The sequence below is a fragment of the Copadichromis virginalis genome, linkage group LG17, assembly GCF_057382275.1.
Source record: "Copadichromis virginalis isolate Kocher_CV1m ecotype Utaka linkage group LG17, C_Virginalis_male_GT1.1, whole genome shotgun sequence".
NCBI classification, from domain to species: Eukaryota; Metazoa; Chordata; class Actinopteri; order Cichliformes; family Cichlidae; genus Copadichromis; species Copadichromis virginalis.
The window spans coordinates 14,563,394-14,584,660 of record NC_140634.1 but is presented as its reverse complement, the minus strand read 5'-3'; the positions used below and the strand labels follow the sequence as shown (position 1 = coordinate 14,584,660).

General features: G+C 39.7%; 1 protein-coding gene and 2 long non-coding RNA genes across 3 annotated transcripts in view; 2 read left to right on the top strand and 1 right to left on the bottom strand.

Moving 5' to 3' along the window:
- LOC146689115 (uncharacterized) overlaps nucleotides 1–21,267 on the bottom strand; it is a 370,205-nt gene that overhangs the window by 278,933 nt on the left and 70,005 nt on the right. The window lies entirely within an intron of this gene.
- On the top strand, nucleotides 6,373–9,400 carry LOC146689119 (uncharacterized). The gene is made up of 3 exons (XR_014916025.1): nucleotides 6,373–6,785; nucleotides 8,512–8,860; nucleotides 9,018–9,400. It is a non-coding gene; the product is annotated as an uncharacterized LOC146689119 (long non-coding RNA).
- lg17h8orf82 (linkage group 17 C8orf82 homolog) lies at nucleotides 15,614–19,438 on the top strand. Its single transcript, XM_085437241.1, has 3 exons — nucleotides 15,614–15,938; nucleotides 16,031–16,079; nucleotides 18,212–19,438. The coding sequence occupies exons 1-3, from the start codon at nucleotides 15,774–15,776 to the stop codon at nucleotides 18,697–18,699; spliced, it is 702 nt and encodes a 233-aa protein (XP_085293367.1). The 5' UTR covers nucleotides 15,614–15,773; the 3' UTR covers nucleotides 18,700–19,438.

Sequence of the window (21,267 nt, the reverse complement as noted above, 5' to 3'; positions counted from 1 at the left end):
AGGACAGCCACGTTGCTTCCGGAAGAAGGTAGTAATAATAAAATGTGTTATTGTTGGGGTATAAAACTGTACGGCCTGATCCGGGGTCATCCTCTTTGTGAAGACATATAGCTGATTTCACATAGAGGGCCAGCACTGTAACTTGTAATTTCAACAGCCAAAGCAAATTAAATCTTTTGAAAAGGCAGATATTTCAGATAAATAAAGTTGACATGACTTTTGGAAAAACTGGACACAACACTATATAATTTCAAAGCCCACAGTTACTCCCTTTCATTGTTTTCCTTTTTGCAGATGTTCTAAAATATTAGAGAAGAAGCAAAGGTGTTTTAAAATTACAATCTAAAATTAAAATGTCTAGCAAAAACAGCTGCATGAAACAAAAAATGAACTTCATGTAGGTCAGTTTTTGTTTCAAATCAGACATGACACATTAGAAGTCATAATACACAAAGGTAAGAAGGGAGGAGTTGCAAAGAAAAATAGATAAGGTGTGTCAACTGCTGATATTTGTTTTTACAAACAGCTAGCTCTTCATGAGAAGTCTCTCAGTTTACCTTGTTCCAAAATGCCAAAAATACCTGTTGCTTTGGGTTCCAACCACCAATCCCACACCCAGAAGAAATGACAGGTGTCTTAGAAACAGTATCTTTGGAAGTTGTTTGTTCTGGCAATTTATAATTTTTTGTTTAAAGCTGAATAAACAACTTAGATACATAAGTGAAGGTACAGCCAACCTCTTGCTGTGATTTAAATGGATGGCATTCGGGGACTGTTTGACTTCACAATTGCCGTTTTACAATTCTGTAAAGAATGATAAATATACATTTTAATGTTATGTAACCCCTGACAAAAAGGTTCTATTAAGTGAAAACTCTCACTGACCTCCACCAGCTTACCAACTCAATGGTCAATGAGATATAGCCAATACCTAAAAGCTGATTTTGTTATATTGTATGTTAAAGACTGGTGTGAATTAGACATCTTTAATCAGAGCCATCTTTATTCATTCCGCTGCAACTCACAAGCTGCCAGCCACACATAACGCTACACCACAACTCTCTACCCCTGCTTCCCCATGGTTTTAAATACTGCGGACGGATGCCGTGCAGGTGCGTCCGCACGGTACCGCCAACCACACCTCACCACAAAGACCTACAACAGGGGTGTCCAATTCCAGTCCTTTAGAGCTACTGTCCAGTAGCCTTCAGACACATCCTTGTTCTAACACACCTGAATCAGATGAATGGCCTGTTACCAGGCCTTTGCCAAACTTGAAGGCATGCTGAGGAGGTAATCCAACCCTTTTATTCAGCTGTGTTGGAAGCATCTAAAAACTGCAGGACAGTGGCTCTGGAGATGGATACCCCTGCCTTACTATATACATTTACCACCTCTCCATTATTTAATTTTATACTTACATTTCAAATCCCACAGGTACTCCTCTATGTTTGTCCCTTTGTGAATTCTGTTGTACTTTTTCAGGTTTTCAAAATTGTTAGATTTGAAGCACAGGTGTCAGTATTGAAATGTTTCACTAAAGCAGTTGCATGATCCTGAACATAAAACTCATTAAAGACACTTGTTGGTTTAAATCAAATACGACGAGGAAATAGAAGTGTATGTAGTGCAAATAGCAAAAAGCTTGTGGTTCAAAACTAGTCCTTTTGTCCAAATGGCAAAAATACCTGCTTCACTAAATTTCAAACACAAACCCCACACCCATAATAACTCGACGGATGTTTTGAAGACACTTCTTCACTTTTTTTCCCGCCCAAACCGGATTAACAAGTTTGCCACATAGTACAGACGGCTTCTTGCTGTGGTTCTAATGATTTAATTGGTGCATTCAGGGTGCCCTTGCAGTCCCACAACTGACAGCACTTATATACTCATAAAACATAAAACACTGACTTCCAAATATATTTTGTGGAGAATGTTATTGAGAACACACACACACACACACACACACTCTCTTTGCTCTTTGCTTAGGCTGCTGCCCCCGCGACCCGACCCCGGACAAAGCGGATGACGATGGATGGATGGATGTTATTGAGAAGCTGTAACAGATATACATTGCATTTTGATTTCATGGTTGACTGATTCTTATGTGTCCAGAGTCAGGTGATACAACAAGGTGTTGCATTCCTTCACTCTTTGCTGCAAATTATTTTCACTTTTTATTTTCTCTGTCTTTAGCATTGCTACTATACTGTCAGCCGGTTATGAAATCCTGCAGGTTAGAGCACAAACATGATCCCTGCACAATCTCACTGAAGATTTGCTCACATCTCACAACTCAATAAAGTCAGCATCAAAACACAAAAATATCTCATAATTTGAAAAGTCCAACAACATAGCAGTGATGAATTGAGCCCATAAACAGTACAGCACATTCACTACTGTGATGCACTTACTTTGTTTTTCATATGTTAATCTTACAAAATCCTTCATATACATAATGATCTTCCTGGTGGTGCTGTTGCACAACCAGGTCTGTTAAAAAATGTTATAATGATATGGCTTCCAATTTATGTATATTTATTATATTATAGTATTCATAATGACACTATATCCAGGGTACTGTAAATTCTGTTTGTCAGTTTCACAGTCCACTTTAGGTTTTTGTAAGATTTATTTCTGTATCAATGATTTGAATCAAACTTCCATGTAATTTGAAAGAATGTGTCAGAATGTGTCAATGGGCAATCATAGAGGTCCGCCAAACCTCCTCACTCAGGTAAAAGATCTTAGTTTCCTCCTTGCTCAAAGTTGCTCTTAAACTGCTAACCAACTGAAAGTAGATTAAGATTCCATCCATCCATTCGCTTCCGCTTATCCTTTTCAGGGTCGCAGGGTGCCCTGGAGCCTATCCCAGCTGACATAGGGCGAGAGGCGGGGGCATCCTTGACAGGTCACCAGTCTAACACACAGAGACATACAACCATTCACGCTCACACCTATGGGTAATTTGGATTAATCAATTAACCTATCCTCACAAACTGTCTTTGGACAGTGGGAGGAAGCTGAAGTACCCAAAAGGAACCCACACAAACACCGGGAGAACATGCAAACTCCACATAGAAAGACCCCGGCCTCATGAGAGAATTGAATTCAGGATCTTCTTGCTCTGCGGCAACAGTGCTAACCACCGTGCCACCCGGTATGTTAAGATTTGATCGCATTTTAGTTACACAATAAACAAGCACAGTTTCAGAATTTCCTACATGCATTATGGCCTCACACACAGGAGATTCCCATGTAGGTATGGCAAATATAAAAGGCTTAGACCCTTTGCAGATGAACTGTTAGAGCTACAGGTGTCTCTCCTAAAATGATAGTGTTTGAAGAACGCAGCTGTAAGACTAAGAATGAGTTGCTCCTTGTAAGCATGTTTGTGCTATCATGAATTCAGAACTATCAGGATTCCCACATAACTGATAAATTCTTGATCCTTGAGTCATTTGGGTTTAAATTACCATCAGATATTTTTTTTCTTTTCTCAAACTTGGTATTATCACAAAACAACTTGGTGCATGGTCGGAAACTACAGTGCTATCATTGTTTACTCTCTTACATACATTAGAGTTCCAAAGCTGCAGAAATGCCAAATATAAAATGGTGTTCTGAAGTGTTTGATGGTTGTATCTGCATGATCCTCAACATAAAACAGGAATATATAGGACAACATCTGACTATCTTACTTTAATAAAATGTACTGCATGTAGCAAAGTCATTGTAGGTAACTAAAACTAAACTGAAAAACTAAAATTAGATGTGAAAAAAATATTTTACTTAACTAAAATAAAATAAAAATATAAAAGTAAACTAACTGAAGTGATTTTGTGCTTGCAGAATTTACTACAATAAAAGAGAAATATAGAGGAAATATTAGTTTTAGTTCCTGTTAGTTTGGTCAAAATGTTATTACAACTTGCTTGATTTGACATTTAATGAGACTCTGGATGTCTAAAATGTCTAAATTAACTGCTTTCAAAAGCTTTTGTGTTTCTATAGCAACGTTTGTGCTGGTTTTCAAAATTGTGCCCCCGATACATGCCAGCTATAAAATAATAATGAAAAAGACTGAAATCAACAATGAAACTAAATAAATGAAGTAAAACTAAACATTTTCAAACCATATAACCTAAACTGAAACAAGAAAAAATCCACTGTGGAAAGTAACTGAAACTAAACTGAATCAAAATCCAAAAGTCAAAATAAAATAAAAAATAAAAACTTATTAGAAAATTCTAAACTAACAACTCTGGTATGTAGGACGGTTTTTTCATCCAAGTCAAACAACACATTATAGGATGTAATTACAAAGTTAACCAGTGCAAACAGAAAAAAGCTTTATGAGAAGTTCAGTCTAAATGCTGAAAATGCCAACTACAATGGAGTCCAGCCACAAACCCCAACCTCATAATAACATAACAGATGTTGTGATAAAGTGTCTTAGGAATTTGTTTGTTTTGGCATTTTATCAGTTTTTATTTGAGCTAGTCTAATGAGTAAGTAAAGATGCAGATAACTTCCTTCTGTGGTTCTAATAATTTAAATGGTGCATTCAGGGAGACAAAGAAAGCAGACATCTATTCTCTAAATAGGAACAAGAAGCACTCCAAGCAGGCCCGGCCCTAACCAATCTGGCGCCCTAGGCAAGATTTTAGGTGGCGCCCCCCTACATTGGCAGTGTAGTGTATGTACTCACAAGAAACCGAATAGCTTTGTCTTTGACCTTTTTTTTTACTTAAAGAAAGCAAATTCACAATCAGAATAATTAACAAGATAAAAAAATATATGAATAAATAAATGAATACAAAAAATAAAAAAATGAATATATGAAATACAATAACACCGCTTGATGCTGCTGCAAAACTGGTGGATTGTGCTGCTGAGGTGGAGGCAACAGGAAGACCGCTTGATCCTGCTGCATCATGGCTGGGTTGTGCTGCTGATGCTGCATCACTGGTGGGTTGTGCTGCTGAAGTGGAGGCAGCAGCGGTAGATGTGGTAGATGGCCCAGGGGTGGGATTTAGAAACTTCAACAGTGCATCTGAAGAGAGGAGTATGTGACACCACTGAGTATTAAAGTCTAATAATAAAAACATATGATTCCAGGAATAAAATGAAATGATATAATATAAATGAAAAACCAAAGAGATATATGTATGATGTTAACTGATATGCAAATTAGATTAGATTCAATTTATTGTCATCATTACAGTGAAATGCTGAATAGCAGAATGCAAAGTAACAGTATAATATCATATGAGAATGTTATGTTATGATTATCTTTGACCGAATCACAGCAGTGCTCATATTAAAAAACAGCATTCCCTCTCATGTGATATTGCTTAATTAACATTAATGATGTGCACTTTAACAACTAGGCTTACAACTATAATATATACAGGGGTGGAAAAGTGACTATTACCTGCAGGGTAAACGTTAGCTAACCAGAAGGCAATAACAATGTAAACAAAAAACACCTGCTTAAAAGATGAATACAAATTAGGAATGGTGGGAAAGGTGGGAGTACTGTAATTACCTAACGTTACATTATTATTTTCCATAACAATTTAGCCCCCTCCACAATATTAACTGACGTTAAAACAGTTAACTAGCTATTTATTGATTAGCAATTAGCGAATCATGTAACATTAGCTTAATGCTAAAAATTTAGGTTACTATCACATTCAGACAAATAATTTCATGTAGGCTAACGTTACCTACCTCTGTCTTTTTCTCGTTTCTCCTCCTCTTCTTTTCTCTTTTTTCTTCCCTGGGCACCTGACAGTTTTGGCCGTTTTGACATCTTGTGTTGATTTTTTGATGTGGTGACGTCCAAAAGGAACCATGATACGGGAAGGGAGGGGGCGCACCGTGCGGGGAGGGGGGGGGGGGGGGGCGTAATGTTTTAACAAATAATATTTCTATTAAATAAGCTTTACTTTGCATTTTAATTAACGTGGGATTATTTTTTGTATTTAGAAATAATAGTACCAACTTTTTTTTCATTTTTTTTTTCAACATTTGTGGCACTGGCGTGGCGCCCCCTGATGGACGGCGCCCTTAGCATTTGCCTATACGGCCTATGCCACGGGCCGGCCCTGACTCCAAGCACAAACCTCCACTGCAGATATACATATATACCGTAATTGTCGGGCTATAAGCCGCTACTTTTTGCACAAGCTTTGAACCCTGCGGCTTTTAGTCAGGTGCGGCTTTTCTATGGATTGTCCATGAGCGGATTTGTTTTGTTTGTTCCGCTGTTGTACGGCACTACGTTGCCTGGCGGAAGGATCGGGGTTCAAGAGTGGTATGTTGGTCACATGTCCATCCGCCAGGCAACGTAGTGCCGTACGAAGTAGCGCGAAAAACAAACTTCAAAGTAGCACTACGTGTTCAGCTGGAGGCGTGGATGATGAGCGGCGATAAACTTGCGAAAAGCAAGTTATGCCCAACTCCACCATTGGATTCTGACAGCGTGGAACGGATTTCGAAGGGCTGGACTGCTGCATGATGGAGAGGAGGACACCGCCATGGCCCTTCAGAGGGTGTTCGACTCCGACACTGACAACGAGGATTTCTTTGGTTTTGAAAGTGACAACGAAGGAGAGAAGCGGAGAGTGGATGACGAAGCCATCCTGAACCTGTTCGTTTCCGACACTGGAGGAGAGGACTTTAGTGGTTTTTTGCGCAGGAAGAAGAGAAAGATGGTGGTGAATGACTGACTTTTCTTCTTGTTAAAGCCGTGTCACTGCACCTGAGCCCAAAAGGTAGGCCGAATCTATTTTTCTGGTGTGCTGTAGGTTATTGTTATGTACTACATTTGTTACTCATTTATGAAGCACAGTACATGTTTCGTACTTGTAATTACCGGTACTTGTACATATACCCTAAAAAGTTATGCAAATATGTACCCATAACTTGTTTTTCAAAATATTAATAAAAGTGATGTCTCCAAACAGCCATCTCTTTCCTGACAATTCACTTTGTGCATATTCTCTTACATATGATAAGTCAACATTGAAACACCTGCGGCTTTTAGTCAGGTGCGGCTAATGTATGTACAAAACAGGATTTTCCCCTGATTTTAGCTTGTGCGGCTAATATTCAGGTGCACTCTGTAGTCCGGGAAATACGGTATACTGAAAGTGCTGGGTATACAAGTCTGGCCTAAGTCTTCAGTCAAAAAGACTGCAGCAGTCCAGGAGTTTAGTTCACTGTCTTTAATTGCGCTCCACAGAAGAATTAGTTACATCAGAGCTTGACATGTTTAACCCAAATGTGGGACAGCCAGACATGAACTTATGGTTAGAGCGGATGCAGTATAATTGACTATAAGCATGGTTGTCTGGAAACAGAAACAGGGAATTCTATGTCAAAGATAACTAAGAACCAAGCATAACACATCATCTACTCAGACACAGCAATAGTTGACAATGTCCACAAGGGGTCACTGTAACACCATTAGTTGGCTAAATAGCACATGTCTTACAAGTTACTAGTGATGGGATTTCCGGCTCTTTTTAGAGATCCGGCTCTTTCGGTTCGGCTCACTAAAAAGAGCCGGCTCTTTCGGCTCTGAACCGGCTCTTCAGGTTGTTTTGTTGCTTTAATTAATTTATTATTAACAATAATATAAAATTGTGCACAAAAGGAATTACTAACGTAAAAAAAAAAGTGGTTTTATTTATATATGTTTATATATAAATATAAAACACATTTCTAGCATGAACTGAACTTCCAAAGCAGAGCTACTAGATCACTTAAATTACACAATTGAAAGCATGTGTGTATTGTGTGTGTATTGTTTGTGTATTTATACACAGGCACTCATATATATTCAAATAATTTAAAAAAAAAAAAGGTCATTTACCTGTTATTACCACACACCAAATCCGGTCGTTGGTACTTGCTGGCTTGTGTAGCCACTAGGTAACAAAAGCTCAACACTGCGCCCAGCATCCTGGAGCACTTCTGTTGTCTTTTGTACGTGTTTTGAGTTTTTATGTGCTTCTGAGTTTTTACGTGTTTTTACGTATTTTGGAGTTTGTACGTGCTTCAGGGTTTGTATGTGGTTCAGAGTTCGTACGTGTTTTGGAGTTTTTACGTGCTTTGTCTATAGGGGCCACCGTAAATATACTTTTATTTATTCACTCCACAAAAAAAGGTAATAAATAAATCATATAATACAAAAATCAACTATTCACACTTCAACTTTTAACTATTTCAATTTTCCGCTTTTTCCTTTTACAAATTTAAAGTGAAACAACACAAAACACTGCAAACCACAACACAATTAAATATAAATTATAATATGAAAACAAAAAGAACATGCATATTCTCTGTCATATGGGCCCGCATGAATAAACTTTCTGAATCCTTTATCATCTGCAACTGAAAATAGTTGTGTATGATTACTATACCTTTCTAATGTGATGTTGTTGTCCCTGGCTCTCTTTCTCTGTCTCTACCTCCTGCTCTGTTCCTGCACTATAGGGCTTTGGAGCGTGATGTCACGGGGGGTGGGCGTGGAAAGGATTTTGGCCCGATCCGCCATTTTGGGGGTCTAGCGCAAGTGAAAAGGGAGCGAAGTCACACACAACAGCCATGGTTCGTATTTGCTGTGTGGTCGGCTGCAATGTTCGATTGCACGACCGGCAAGAGAATAAGCTTGAAAAGGGTTTATCTTTTCATTCTTTCCCAACCCGGAAGCAACATGAGGCAGCTCGTGTATTGATGTTACCAAACGAAGGCGTCCAGCCTGGATAGCAGCTGTGAGACGAGCTGACGTGTAGTCCTCTTCCATCTCCAAATATCTGTTGGTGCTCCAGACATTTTCATTCCGGTAAGTTCTAAATATGTTCATATCACTCTTTATAGCCTATTAGTTTTATTTTCTATGCGCTCTGAGGTCATAGCAAATTAGAACAAACATCCTACTGAGTGATTTTGCAGAACTACCTTCTATCTATAGAGATGCTAATTATTTGGCATTATTGCAGCAAACCAGCCTATGAAATGGATGAAACATCATGACTGGGTTCCAGCGCTACACAAGGGACCTGCTTCAAACATACCACCATGCCAATCAGATTACTTCTTCCATGTGAGGGTGAAGAGGTGACCCTCCTGGATAAGATGGTGAAGGTTTGCTGCGTTTTGGTGAACAGTGTGATAATAAAACCAGGGGAAAATGAAACCTGCTCCTGTTAAATATTCTTAAGTCTTGTGCTGTTAAAATTGCTGTATTTTTTCAAAAGATACAGTAAATAATGTTAGTAGTGGGTGATGTCATGTAAACACTCATGATTTTGTGTAAACATTTTGTCATTTGTAAACTATAAATGACATGGATTCTACATTGTAACTGATGTGATGCTCTATAAGGTGGTTTCAATAAAAAAAAAAAAAAGAGGCAAAAATTAGTTTGTTTCTTTATTCAACTTTTGAACAGTGGTACTCAGTCAGTATATATTCAGTAAATGCAAATTATTTACATGGCAGTGCACTACAGGCATAAATCTAGACCCCTAGATAAAACATTATGGGTCATTCCCACAACCCACAGCTTTACTGTGTTCCAGCAAAGTATCCAATAGCAGTGACAACTCCTCCAAAGTAGCAGGTGGGATTTTTCTGTTTTGAGGACCCCTCCTTTTACCTGTCACTACAGATGGTCTGTTTATGTTTTGATTGAGAGCCTTTTTTGGGCAGCTGAAGAGGAGAAGTCTATCTTATGGCCAACCTCTGGCTGTATCTTGGTCATATTACCCAGCAAAACCCAGTATGCAGGTTCATCTGTAACAGTCCTTGTGCCACGGATCAACACTGTTGCTTCTACATTAAACAGAAGAGCAGCGACATGGCTGCAGGTCTCTGCGACTCTGGCCATACAGGTGCAGTGGGCGGCTTCAACCTTCCCTGTGATGCTCACAGTGACCCATGGCTGCAATGCTGGTTCATTCAGTCTTTGAGAGTGCAGGACCTGAAACACACACAGACAAAGTTCATTTAAAGACAAGAACTATGAGCCAAGGCAGACATAAATGTGTTTAATCTACTTTATCATAAATGTAACAAAGTGTTTAGAAAGTTAGCACATACATGTAATTTTTCATTTCTTTTTCCATCTATAGAACGCTGCATGTTATATTCTAAATCTGCCTGTTCTCTGTCAGAAACCTGCCTGCAGAAAATGAACCTAAAGGATGTAATGCAAGGATGTCATCACTTTAGAGATGGAGAAAGCATAAAGTGACAATTATGAATCACTTAATATGATAAGGAGATTCTGCAGGTCATTGATCAATATATAAAATTAAAATAAAATGTATTTTTAGTGACACAAGATACAAACATGGAAGCAAGATGTATAATTAGGATTATTTATAATAAATATGAATAAATTAGTGCAATTTCTTTAACCATAAAGAATAACAATCCTTCAGGACAGTGTCACATCAATGCACTGAACTCACTATGTTATCCCTCTAACAGCCTCCACATGTTCTCACTGTAATTTCCCCTCATGAATGAATTTATGCTGCACTAATCTGAATGTTTGCAGGGAAATCAAACACATTTCACTCGCAGTACTCGAGCTGACTTACCTTTGCTTGAATGACGACTTGTACGCGCTGACTCCACAGACAAGGTACGAGAATATGTCAGGCTACATCAATAGCGGTTGGTCTTCAGGGTTTCTACTCCACGGCCGTATTTCATACGGGTTCACATTTCCAATGCAGGCTATTTTCTGCAAGTACCGCTGCTTCGCCTCTGAATGAAATCGGTCTCTATACAGTTCATTCTCTTTTGAGCTGCTTTTAAGCATCTTTCTTGTAGTCGTCGTTCTAACACAGTGTGTTTGGTTTGATTCGTAGACCCCGAAAATGGCGCTGCGCTCCCATAATGCATTGCGGCGTGAAGTCAACTCCAAAGAGTGTAACTACCGCCCCTCCCCCCTCTGCCCAGCATAAAGCACAAGACTCGCGTGCAGAGTGAAGCGGAAAAAAAGTGCGAGAGAGAGAGGGTGAGAGAAAGAGGGGGAAAAAAAACAAAAACAAAAAAAAAAATGTGACGGCTCGCGATAAGGAGCCGGCTCGCGTCGTTCACGTCAAAGAGTCGGTTCTAAGAGCCATTTCGTTCGCGAACGACCCATCACTACAAGTTACTAGTAGTAAGGCAAGAACGTGGCAAGCTAACAGCAGTTAAACTAAACAATAAACAAAAGAAAAATCCTTTAACGGCTTGATGTAATTATTGCAGGACATTCTGGCCACTGGCATTAACAAATTAATTAAATAATTAAATAATCCTACCAATATGGTATCAATATACCGAGGCATAACTTTAACATGCACAGACAACTATAGCTATTATCATACTAGTTAACCCGTCAAAGCTAATCACACTTACAGGTTAAATAACGCACGTGTAATCACACAACACCAACTGCCATGCTCTGCCGCTGCTCCTTTCGTCTCTCACTCCCCCTCTGCTGCGCACATGATCACTGATTCCCTTTGGGTGCGCTTGATTCTTGCCTGGCGACATCCTGAGGCCAAGTCAGCAGGTAATTTGCACAACCACCAAGGCAATTGACTCTCAGGGCATTATTCACTTTTAAAGGAATAGAATTCAATACAAAACAAGTACTATCCAAATGCAATGCAACACACTTTTTTCAGAATTTATTGAAAACCTTTTGAGCAATCATTTTTATAGACAGAATGACAAGCACGTACGCAAATGCTCTCAAATAAAAAATTTTTTTTTAAAAATTTCACCAGGAGCTTTTATTATGACTGGGAAGCCGTGTTTAATACAGGAGCAGTTGATTACTTCAAGACCTATCCTATAATGGTACCCGCAGCCACAGCAAACGTGCCATTTCAGAGCCTGTTATGTTACCAACTCTGTTTTTTGGGGTTTTTTGGTACTATCCTAATGATATATTTAGATTTTGAACCCCTGTCCATCATTTTACCCTTTGTGCATATTTTGACTTAGCACCTCGAGGCAGCTGTTGTTGTGATTTGGTGCTATATGAATTGAACTCGGTTTGCATTTTCTCCCTGTGTTTGCATGGGTTCTATCCAGGTACTTGAACTTCCTCCAACGGTCCAAATACATGCAGTTGGTGGGGTTAGGTTAGCAGGTTACCAGCGACATTTCCCTGGTGTGTATGGGATAAGCTCCAGCTCCCCAGTGAACTGAATAAGAGAACTGATGGATGGATGAATCAAACTGAACTGGTAGACTTAAAAGCAGGTGTCCGTAATGAAATTAAAATGTTTCACCAGTGCAACTGCTCTAACTAATGATCCTGAACATTAAGCAGGAAGAACTTTTATATGCATTTTATTTTATTACAAGGTGCTCTATGTGGGGAAGTTTTTGGTTCAAATCAAACACAATTCTTACCTTTAATATGCAAAAGTAAGAATGGAGGTGGAATGGAGGAGGGTTGCAAAAAGGGAAAAAAGAAGCTTGTACTTCATAAGAAATCCTTAATGTCTTAGTCCAGGTGCCCTAAATACCTGCTTCCTGCTACAATGGGTTCCAACTACAAACTTAAAAACAAGTTCTTGAGGAGTTGTTTTCTTTGACATTTTATCTTTTTTTTTTTTTTAAGATGGTTTAAAAAGTTTGGTACATTATTAAAGATAAAGGCAACTTCCTGCTATAGCTCTAACAATTTAAACGGCGGTGTTCAGTGATTCTTTGTCGTCCAACAAACAAACTGAATGCATTTAAATACTAATTATAAGAATTGCTTTGATTTCTCTGTCCTGCAAAATGGCTTTTTGGGTAACACACACACACGCAACAATGTTATAATAATAATGGATTGCATTTATATAGCGCTTTTCAAGGCACTCAAAGCGCTTTACAATTCCACTATTCATTCACTCTCACATTCACACACTGGTGGAGGCAGCTACAGTTGTAGCCACAGCTGCCCTGGGGCAGACTGACAGAAGTGAGGCTGCCATATCGCGCCATTGGCCCCGTTAGCAACCAAAATTACACCTTGAATGAACTCTTGAGTTGTTGATGTGTATCTGGGATCTGATCCAGACAGGTCGGAGCTCCTCTTCTACCAGTCTGTCTGCTGCTGCAGGCTGAGTTCCTCTTCTGTCTCCAAAGTGGAACAGCTAACAATAAATGCATGAACAGTACAATGAGACTGATGCACTGCAAATGTACTGGCTTAATCTAAATCCAACTTCCTACAGGGAGTGCAGAATTATTAGACAAATGAGTATTTTGTCCACATCATCCTCTTCATGCATGTTGTCTTACTCCAAGCTGTATAGGCTCGAAAGCCTACTACCAATTAAGCATATTAGGTGATGTGCATCTCTGGAATGAGAAGGGGTGTGGTCTAATGACATCAACACCCTATATCAGGTGTGCATAATTATTAGGCAACATCCTTTCCCTTGGCAAAATGGGTCAAAAGAAGGACTTGACAGGCTCAGAAAAGTCAAAAATAGTGAGATATCTTGCAGAGGGATGCAGCAGTCTCAAAATTGCAAAGCTTCTGAAGCGTGATCATCAAACAATCAAGCGTTTCATTCAAAATAGTCAACAGGGTCGCAAGAAGCGTGTGGAAAAACCAAGGCGCAAAATAACTGCCCATGAACTGAGAAAAGTCAAGCGTGCAGCTGCCAAGATGCCACTTGCCACCAGTTTGGCCATATTTCAGAGCTGCAACATCACTGGAGTGCCCAAAAACACAAGGTGTGCAATACTCAGAGACATGGCCAAGGTAAGAAAGGCTGAAAGACGACCACCACTGAACAAGACACACAAGCTGAAACGTCAAGACTGGGCCAAGAAATATCTCAAGACTGATTTTTCTAAGGTTTTATGGACTGATGAAATGAGAGTGAGTCTTGATGGGCCAGATGGATGGGCCCGTGGCTGGATTGGTAAAGGGCAGAGAGCTCCAGTCCGACTCAGACGCCAGCAAGGTGGCGGTGGAGTACTGGTTTGGGCTGGTATCATCAAAGATGAGCTTGTGGGGCCTTTTCGGGTTGAGGATGGAGTCGAGCTCAACTCCCAGTTTCTGGAATACACCTTCTTCAAGCAGTGGTACAGGAAGAAGTCTGCATCCTTCAAGAAAAACATGATTTCCATGCAGGACAATGCTCTATCACACGCGTCCAAGTACTCCACAGCGTGGCTGGCAAGAAAGGGTATAAAAGAAGAAAAACTAATGACATGGCCACCTTGTTCACCTGATCTGAACCCCATTGAGAACCTGTGGTCCATCATCAAATGTGAGATTTACAAGGAGGGAAAACAGTACACCTCTCTGAACAGTGTCTGGGAGGCTGTGGTTGCTGCTGCACGCAGTGTTGATGGTGAACAGATCAAAACACTGACAGAATCCATGGATGGCAGGCTTTTGAGTGTCCTTGCAAAGAAAGGTGGCTATATTGGTCGCTGATTTGTTTTTGTTTTGTTTTTGAATGTCAGAAATGTATATTTGTGAATGTGGAGATGTTATATTGGTTTCACTGGTAAAAATAAATAATTGAAATGGGTATATATTTGTTTTTTGTTAAGTTGCCTAATAATTCTGCACAGTAATAGTCACCTGCACACACAGATATCCCCCTAAAATAGCTAAAACTAAAAACAAACTAAAAACTACTTCCAAAAACATTCAGCTTTGATATTAATGAGTTTTTTGGGTTCATTGAGAACATGGTTGTTGTTCAATATTAAAATTATTCCTCAAAAATGCAACTTGCCTAATAATTCTGCACTCCCTGTAGAGGGTGCATTCAAATAAACCCGATCACTCTTTCTTTAGCAGTTAATATACAATGAGCTAACATTGTAACAGAAACAATATGTACTCTGTGGTTATGAGGTTAGTACCAACTAATGCAACCAGTCACTGTCAAACATGTAACATCCATATACATATGTGTTATACTCTGTATTTTGTTCTTACCTTCACTTTGTCTATGCTGTACACCTGGCCTTTTTTTAAAAAATTGCTATGGCTATATCTTCTCAAACATCTTCACTTTTAGCTGATGTGAGAGATTTTACATGGTGTTCAATATGAACCAGCCGAATCAGACATTGCAGAACGGGTGCTGTACATTTAGCACTGAAAGAACTGACATAAAAAAAAGCAATAAAGTCTGATTGACTGATAATAAAGACCAAATAGTATTTGATAAAACTGAAAGAATAAGAACAAAACAATAATAATTGTAAAAAAACAAATGTGACAAATAAAGGCTTCATCCATCTATCATAACCTTGGAGTTGGACTTCACATTTTTCTACCGCAAACCGACAAGTCAAACACATCAGATTTTTTTTTTAGGATGACCTGATTCTTATCTACAGTCTAAAAATGTCTGTTTCACTACATTTTTAGATACGGCCAAGTAAAATAACAACACAGGTATTTAATATGTAAAGATTACAATTAGAATTCTATTATTCTTTTCTAATTTGTCGAGCCTCTCATGAAATATACGCGCGTTACATCTGCATTTCAAACGTGTGCATGATATCATCCACTAGGTGGCAGCAGAAAATAAATGACCACATTGCACCACTTAAACACTTCCGGGTAACGTTTGTTCGATTGTAAACACTTGGGGCTTTAATCTGAGTTGTGTAAGGTGTGCAAATAGCAGAAACACACAGGCTGTCGTTTGTGAAACACCACATTTTCGGTTCCCGTGTTTAATACGGAGCCTATTTACTATTACTCGGTTATGTTGTTCCTCCGGACCGCGGCTTTCAGCGCCAGAGCTCTGGCCGCTCTGCGCCGCGGACCAGCCGGCTTAACCGCCTCCAGAGCGACCGCTACGTACGTCCAGGGCCAGAGCCCCACACCACGCATCCGAGAATACTTCTACTATATCGACCATCAAGGACAGGTAAGAAAGTAAACTAGCTCTTCAAAAAGTAAACATCCGGAGTCTCCCTTTAGCAGTAAATATCATGTTAACTTTAATTCCTCTACTTGCAGCTTTTCCTCGATGATACCAAAGTGAAAAACTTTGTCACCTGCTTTAAAGGTAACCAAGAAACATACAGCACAGACTTATTATTTATTTTGACATTAAGAAATGACAGCATTACAGTACACAGCAAAACTCTTGACTGGCCCATCATTTCTTTATAATTGAAAATGGGCAATGTATGTAACGATTTATTAAAATATCCAAACATGCATGGAAATACAGTTTAAGGCATAAACAGTTTGTATAATTCTAACGAGCTTGGAACCTCTCTCTCTTGGATTTTGGCACTCTTTTGTTCTCATCCCTTCATTAATTCTGAGGTCCAGGCTCAGGGAAGATAGTGTTTTGTTCTTCCGTCCCGTTTGGTATCCTCAGTACATACTGCCGACAATTTGAGCCCAAAATGTAAAGTTTGTATTCATCACTCCATACGACCAGTTGTCATTGATTTTTCAGTCCGGTTCTGGTGTAATGGTCACACCCCTTTTTCCCATCCTTAAGAATGTCTTCTTCTTCTTCTTCTTCTTCTTCTTTTTTTTAAAGGTACAGCGTGTAAAATATCAACGCTATATGCTGGTAGATTGCAGTTGACTGATTTCTGTTTTCTTACGCCTCCCAAATCATGTGCATTATCGTAGCTTTAGTGACTTCTGTAGAACAAACAACTCTGGCCAGCGTTAATCTGTAGTAAGAGCAGGCAGTCAGTCCACTATTTACCTCAAACATCAGAATTCTGAGTGTCCACATCTGTTTATTCTGGAGGATGCTGCAAAACTTTGTGAATGGAGTCATCAATACACATCAATGAATCACTTAAGCTCACGTCTGTCAGATGACATGATATTGAGATGAGGTGATGAGGATGTCCTGAATTTTTCTGTTGGTTAGCGGTGCTGTTTTACCATTGTTAGCTGCTGTTAGGCAGCATTGATGAAACTTTCTCTGAAGTGGATCAAACCTTGCGGTGAACCCCAGGAGAACTGACGGCTCTGACGGCATCCCATGGGATGTTGTTAAAGCCTGCGTGAAACAACTGTCAGGGAATCCTCACCATGCTGTTCAACCTCTCCCCGACTCATGCCACCATTCCCACCTGTCTGCCTTAGCCATCATTTCCATCCTCCAAAAGACTGGAATAGACCGCCTCAATGACTACAGACCCATAGCCCTTACGTCTGTAGCCATGAAGTGTTTCAAGCAGAAGGCCCAACAGCAGCTGCACTTTCTACGCATCCTGAGGAAGAATAACCTGGACCAGAAGCTGCCGCTGGTCTTCTACCACACCTCAGTGGAGAGCGAGCCGTCCTACTGCCTGGGTGTTTTGTACTCCACTACTGAGCCCAGGATGTCCCACACCTCCAGACTCATGAACAGGTTCTTCCCTGGGACATTTAGACTGTTAACAAAAATTGTTCTCCCACACCCCACCCCTGCCCACCATCCTCACCAATATGAGCTATGGTCTGAGTAAACCTCACCATTCAGACCACTTACAAGAATGATACACGTGATAATGCACTGCTTCCAAGCACTTTGTTCTCCAGTGTGTGCCTTTATTTCCTTTTTGATTGTATATATTTCTCCTGTTTGTTATTTATTCCTTCTGTCTTACTGTTATTCATGTACAAATGTTAAATGGTTATATTTGAACCATTTGCGCTTTTTAAATTAAAAACAACTTATAAGGTGTATTACATATGCGGCCGGTCCTTAGCTATGTACATTAAACACATGATGTAGAAATACTTCAGAAAATAAGTGCTTGAGACCACTTATACCAGGTATTTCAGTTAATTATAAAAATGTCTGGATTCTTGGATGCAAGGAACCAGACTAAAGAAATGAGAGGTAACTTGTGACATTTCACAATTCGCAATTCACTTAAATTGCAGCCAGCTTGAATACATTGTAGTGTTGTACATTAAACTGGGAAAAGAAAAAAAAATGTACTTTGTGATAATCCTTGAGAGACATTTAAATTGTGTTACACTGAGATGATAAACTGTGACATTTAATTATGGATTTAATATCACATTCTTATGTTATACTAAAAAAGTTTTATACAAAATGTAGTGCGATGTTCATATACAGTTGAATTATTTTAATTTCAAGTAAATTGCATTAATACCACTTGTGAGACCATTACTGATGCCCTCATTTTTTATTTATTTGTTTTTTGTTACCAGATAAGGAATTCCTAGTCTTCTTCTTCACTCGTCTGCGCATGAATCATAGTGGTCGTTACGAGGATGACTTCCCCTTCCTGTCACTGTGCGGCAGGGAGAGGAATTTCCTGCGCTGCGATGACCGACCTGTGGTCTTCACCCACCTGCTGCAGAGCCCCACTGGACCGCAGGGCGAGCAGGAGCTGCTATCATACTGTGGCGGCGCAGAGAAACTCTCCGTCCTGTTCCGCCCCGAGGCGCTGTACATGCATCCTGTCAGCGGGCGAGTTTACCACCCCTGCTCAGAGCTTTCAGGTGGAGTCGGCCTGGTCAGGTCGGCTCTGGCAATTGAACTCAGCCCCTTCTTTGTGTATACACAAGAGCGAGACCAGTCAGGACAGCCTACATACTTTGTATGGGCAGGACAGAAGCACGCACTGACCAATGAGCTTGCAGGATACTTCCCTGTAGCTGAGCAGGGCAATGGACACCAGGGAGAAGTGGGATAATTTGGTAATGATTCCAGACTGAGTTTAAAATCTTCTTAGGGATGGGATGTGTGAGAAATGAGAATCACTAATGAATAATAGCTCCAACATTTTTTTGGCTTGCAAACAAAGAAATGCCTTCTTTTGTCTCCGTGTTTGAGGCTGTAGCCCACTAAAGGTGTCACATTTGAATTCGGTTTATGTGCCTGAAGCGATGAAATTATCCAGACAGTCAAAAGAGTACAGCTGTCTAGTGTTTAGGACTGTTACATTGCAGCAAGAAGGTACCCAGTTCAAATCCAGGCTGGGACTTTTCTGTGGGTTATTTGCTCTGTTGTGGTCTTCCTGTGCCTACGTGGGTTTCCTCCTCTTGCTCTTTCCCACAGTCCTGAGATATGCATATTTTAGGAAGGATATTATTTATACTTCTGTTCTATTAATTAAGCTGTTCTCCTGAGGAAACTTGAAAAGAAATCCAAGTTGTTGTATCACAATAGAATGTGGTGTAAAACTGAGTTTTTTTTTAACAGTTGTATATATCATATTATAGTTACAGTTTTTGCAAATTTAGGTGCAATTCCTTTTAAAGAAAGATTCAGATGTAGCCTCACTTTTAAAAGTTGAAACTTGATACAAATGCATTCATTGTGTTGAATGCAAAGTCTAAGAGTATTCATTTGAACACTGTAAAATCACAAGCAGTGTGAACTGAAGTGTGCTTTGGAAATATTTTGGAATTAAACTAATAACATATTCCAAGGTTTAGTTTTCAGTTTATTTTTGTCACACAAAAAACAAAATGCTTGGACACTGCTAGCATGGGCGCCTACAGAAACGCAAAGCAGGAGATGAAGCATCGCTGAATATGTTTCCAAACCAACTTCATTCTAAGCCAAAGACTAGAAAATATGGTGAAGCATATCTTCCCTTTGGTTTCACCTGCACAAGTGCCGAGGTAGGTCTCTACTGCAGAATTGGTTTTCCCTTCGTCGGGAGCAGCGCTGGGCTGTTTAAATCACGGACAAACAGTATCCCACATTCGTGATTTAGTTCACAAACACTTCTTGTAATGACTAACTACTCCTGACATTTTGGAGATATACATACTATACTTTATATAGTAAAGTTACAGTGGGATACAAATGATATCAAGCTGATCCTGCCACGATTTGTTCCCCCGGTTCAAATCACGGACAAACAGTATCCCACCGTTATTTATGTTTTAAACCTGTTTTGCTCAGAGAGGCATTTTTTGAAAAATGTATTGATAGCAATGTTGAATATTATTACACAGAAAAAAAACAACTACATGTAAAATAATTACACCGTGACGCCTCTGCCTTTGTAAATGGAGGGACAGTAACTGCGTGTGTAAATGTAAGCCTGTAAAACCTGAAGATGGTCAGATTAACACATTTGTCTCTATCTGCCAGTCTGCAATTCATCTCATGTAAACAATAACGTGGCGCACAGGGTGATGTGGAAAAAGGCACATACCTTTGACGTTGCATGATGAACTCTGTATTCCTCGTCCACACGTAAACGCAAAAAAGGAGTTTTAAAAAAAAATCTCCGTTTTCGGTGATTCGAAACGCCGTTTACGTGTGGACGAAAGGTCAAAACGCATAGAAACAGCTGCGTTTTCAAAAATACCCGTGTAGATGTGGACGTAGCGTAAAAGAGTTAGTAGTTTATTTTCTTACTACCTGTAATTTATTGCAGGTTACTTGTATTTGCTTAATTGTTTACTAAATGTTTGAGGTGTGAAATAAACCGCAATGGAGCAAAATATGGGTGTGTGTGGTTGGAGGATGTGTTAGTGCGTGTGCGTGCGCGCGTGCACGCGGTGGGGGGGGGCGAACATTTTTCTTGTAAAACAAAGGGGGGCCAGCAAAAAAAGTTTGGGAACCACTGGGTTAACTAATGATTGTACATTGCCCATGCATGTGAATGTGAGTTTGAATAGTCTGCCCCTCTGTGTTAGCTTTCCGACAGACTGGTGCCTCTTCCCCTGTTGCAGCTGGGATAGGCTCCTGCTGCAAACCGCTCAGGTCCTATGGCTGCACAAGCCCAAATCATTAACCCTTCACCACTGTGCTGTGTATTACAACTAAATTTCTCCACTTTGCTCTTATCTGTCCAAAAGACATTGTTCCAAAAGTCTTGAGATTTGTTCAGGTGCAACTCTGCAAATCTAAGTCGTACTACCATGTTCTTTTTAGAGAGAAGAGACTTTCTCATAGCAACCTTCCAAACAAGACATGCTTGTTCTTTCTTTTTTATCTACATTCTCTTGTCATAATGGTTAACATTTAAAATCCAGAGGCCTGTGGCTTTATGGTTGTTGTTTTTTTTAATGTTCTCTAAGCATAAAGCAGTATGACCTTGGAGTAAATTTGTGTGATGTTCAAATCCGGTGAACACTGTGGGAGTGTGTTAAAACAACTCCTGCTGTGACTGGCCCTCTCAATTACCTATGGAAGCACTAAGGATGTGTTAGTTTTTCATAGGACTGCATAGAGTCACGGGAAGACTTTTTCACATGACTCTAGCTCATTGCCAGATTTAATTTCAGCTTGACATAGTGGC

What these genes read in the sequence shown, in the direction of transcription:
- lg17h8orf82 (XM_085437241.1), top strand. Translation starts at nt 15,774, where the DNA reads ATGTTGTTCCTCCGGACCGCGGCTTTCAGCGCCAGAGCTCTGGCCGCT. An exon ending in ATATCGACCATCAAGGACAG is followed by an intron (nt 15,939 to 16,030) that starts GTAAGAAAGTAA and finishes CTCTACTTGCAG; the next exon opens with CTTTTCCTCGATGATACCAA. An exon ending in CTTTGTCACCTGCTTTAAAG is followed by an intron (nt 16,080 to 18,211) that starts GTAACCAAGAAA and finishes TTTTGTTACCAG; the next exon opens with ATAAGGAATTCCTAGTCTTC.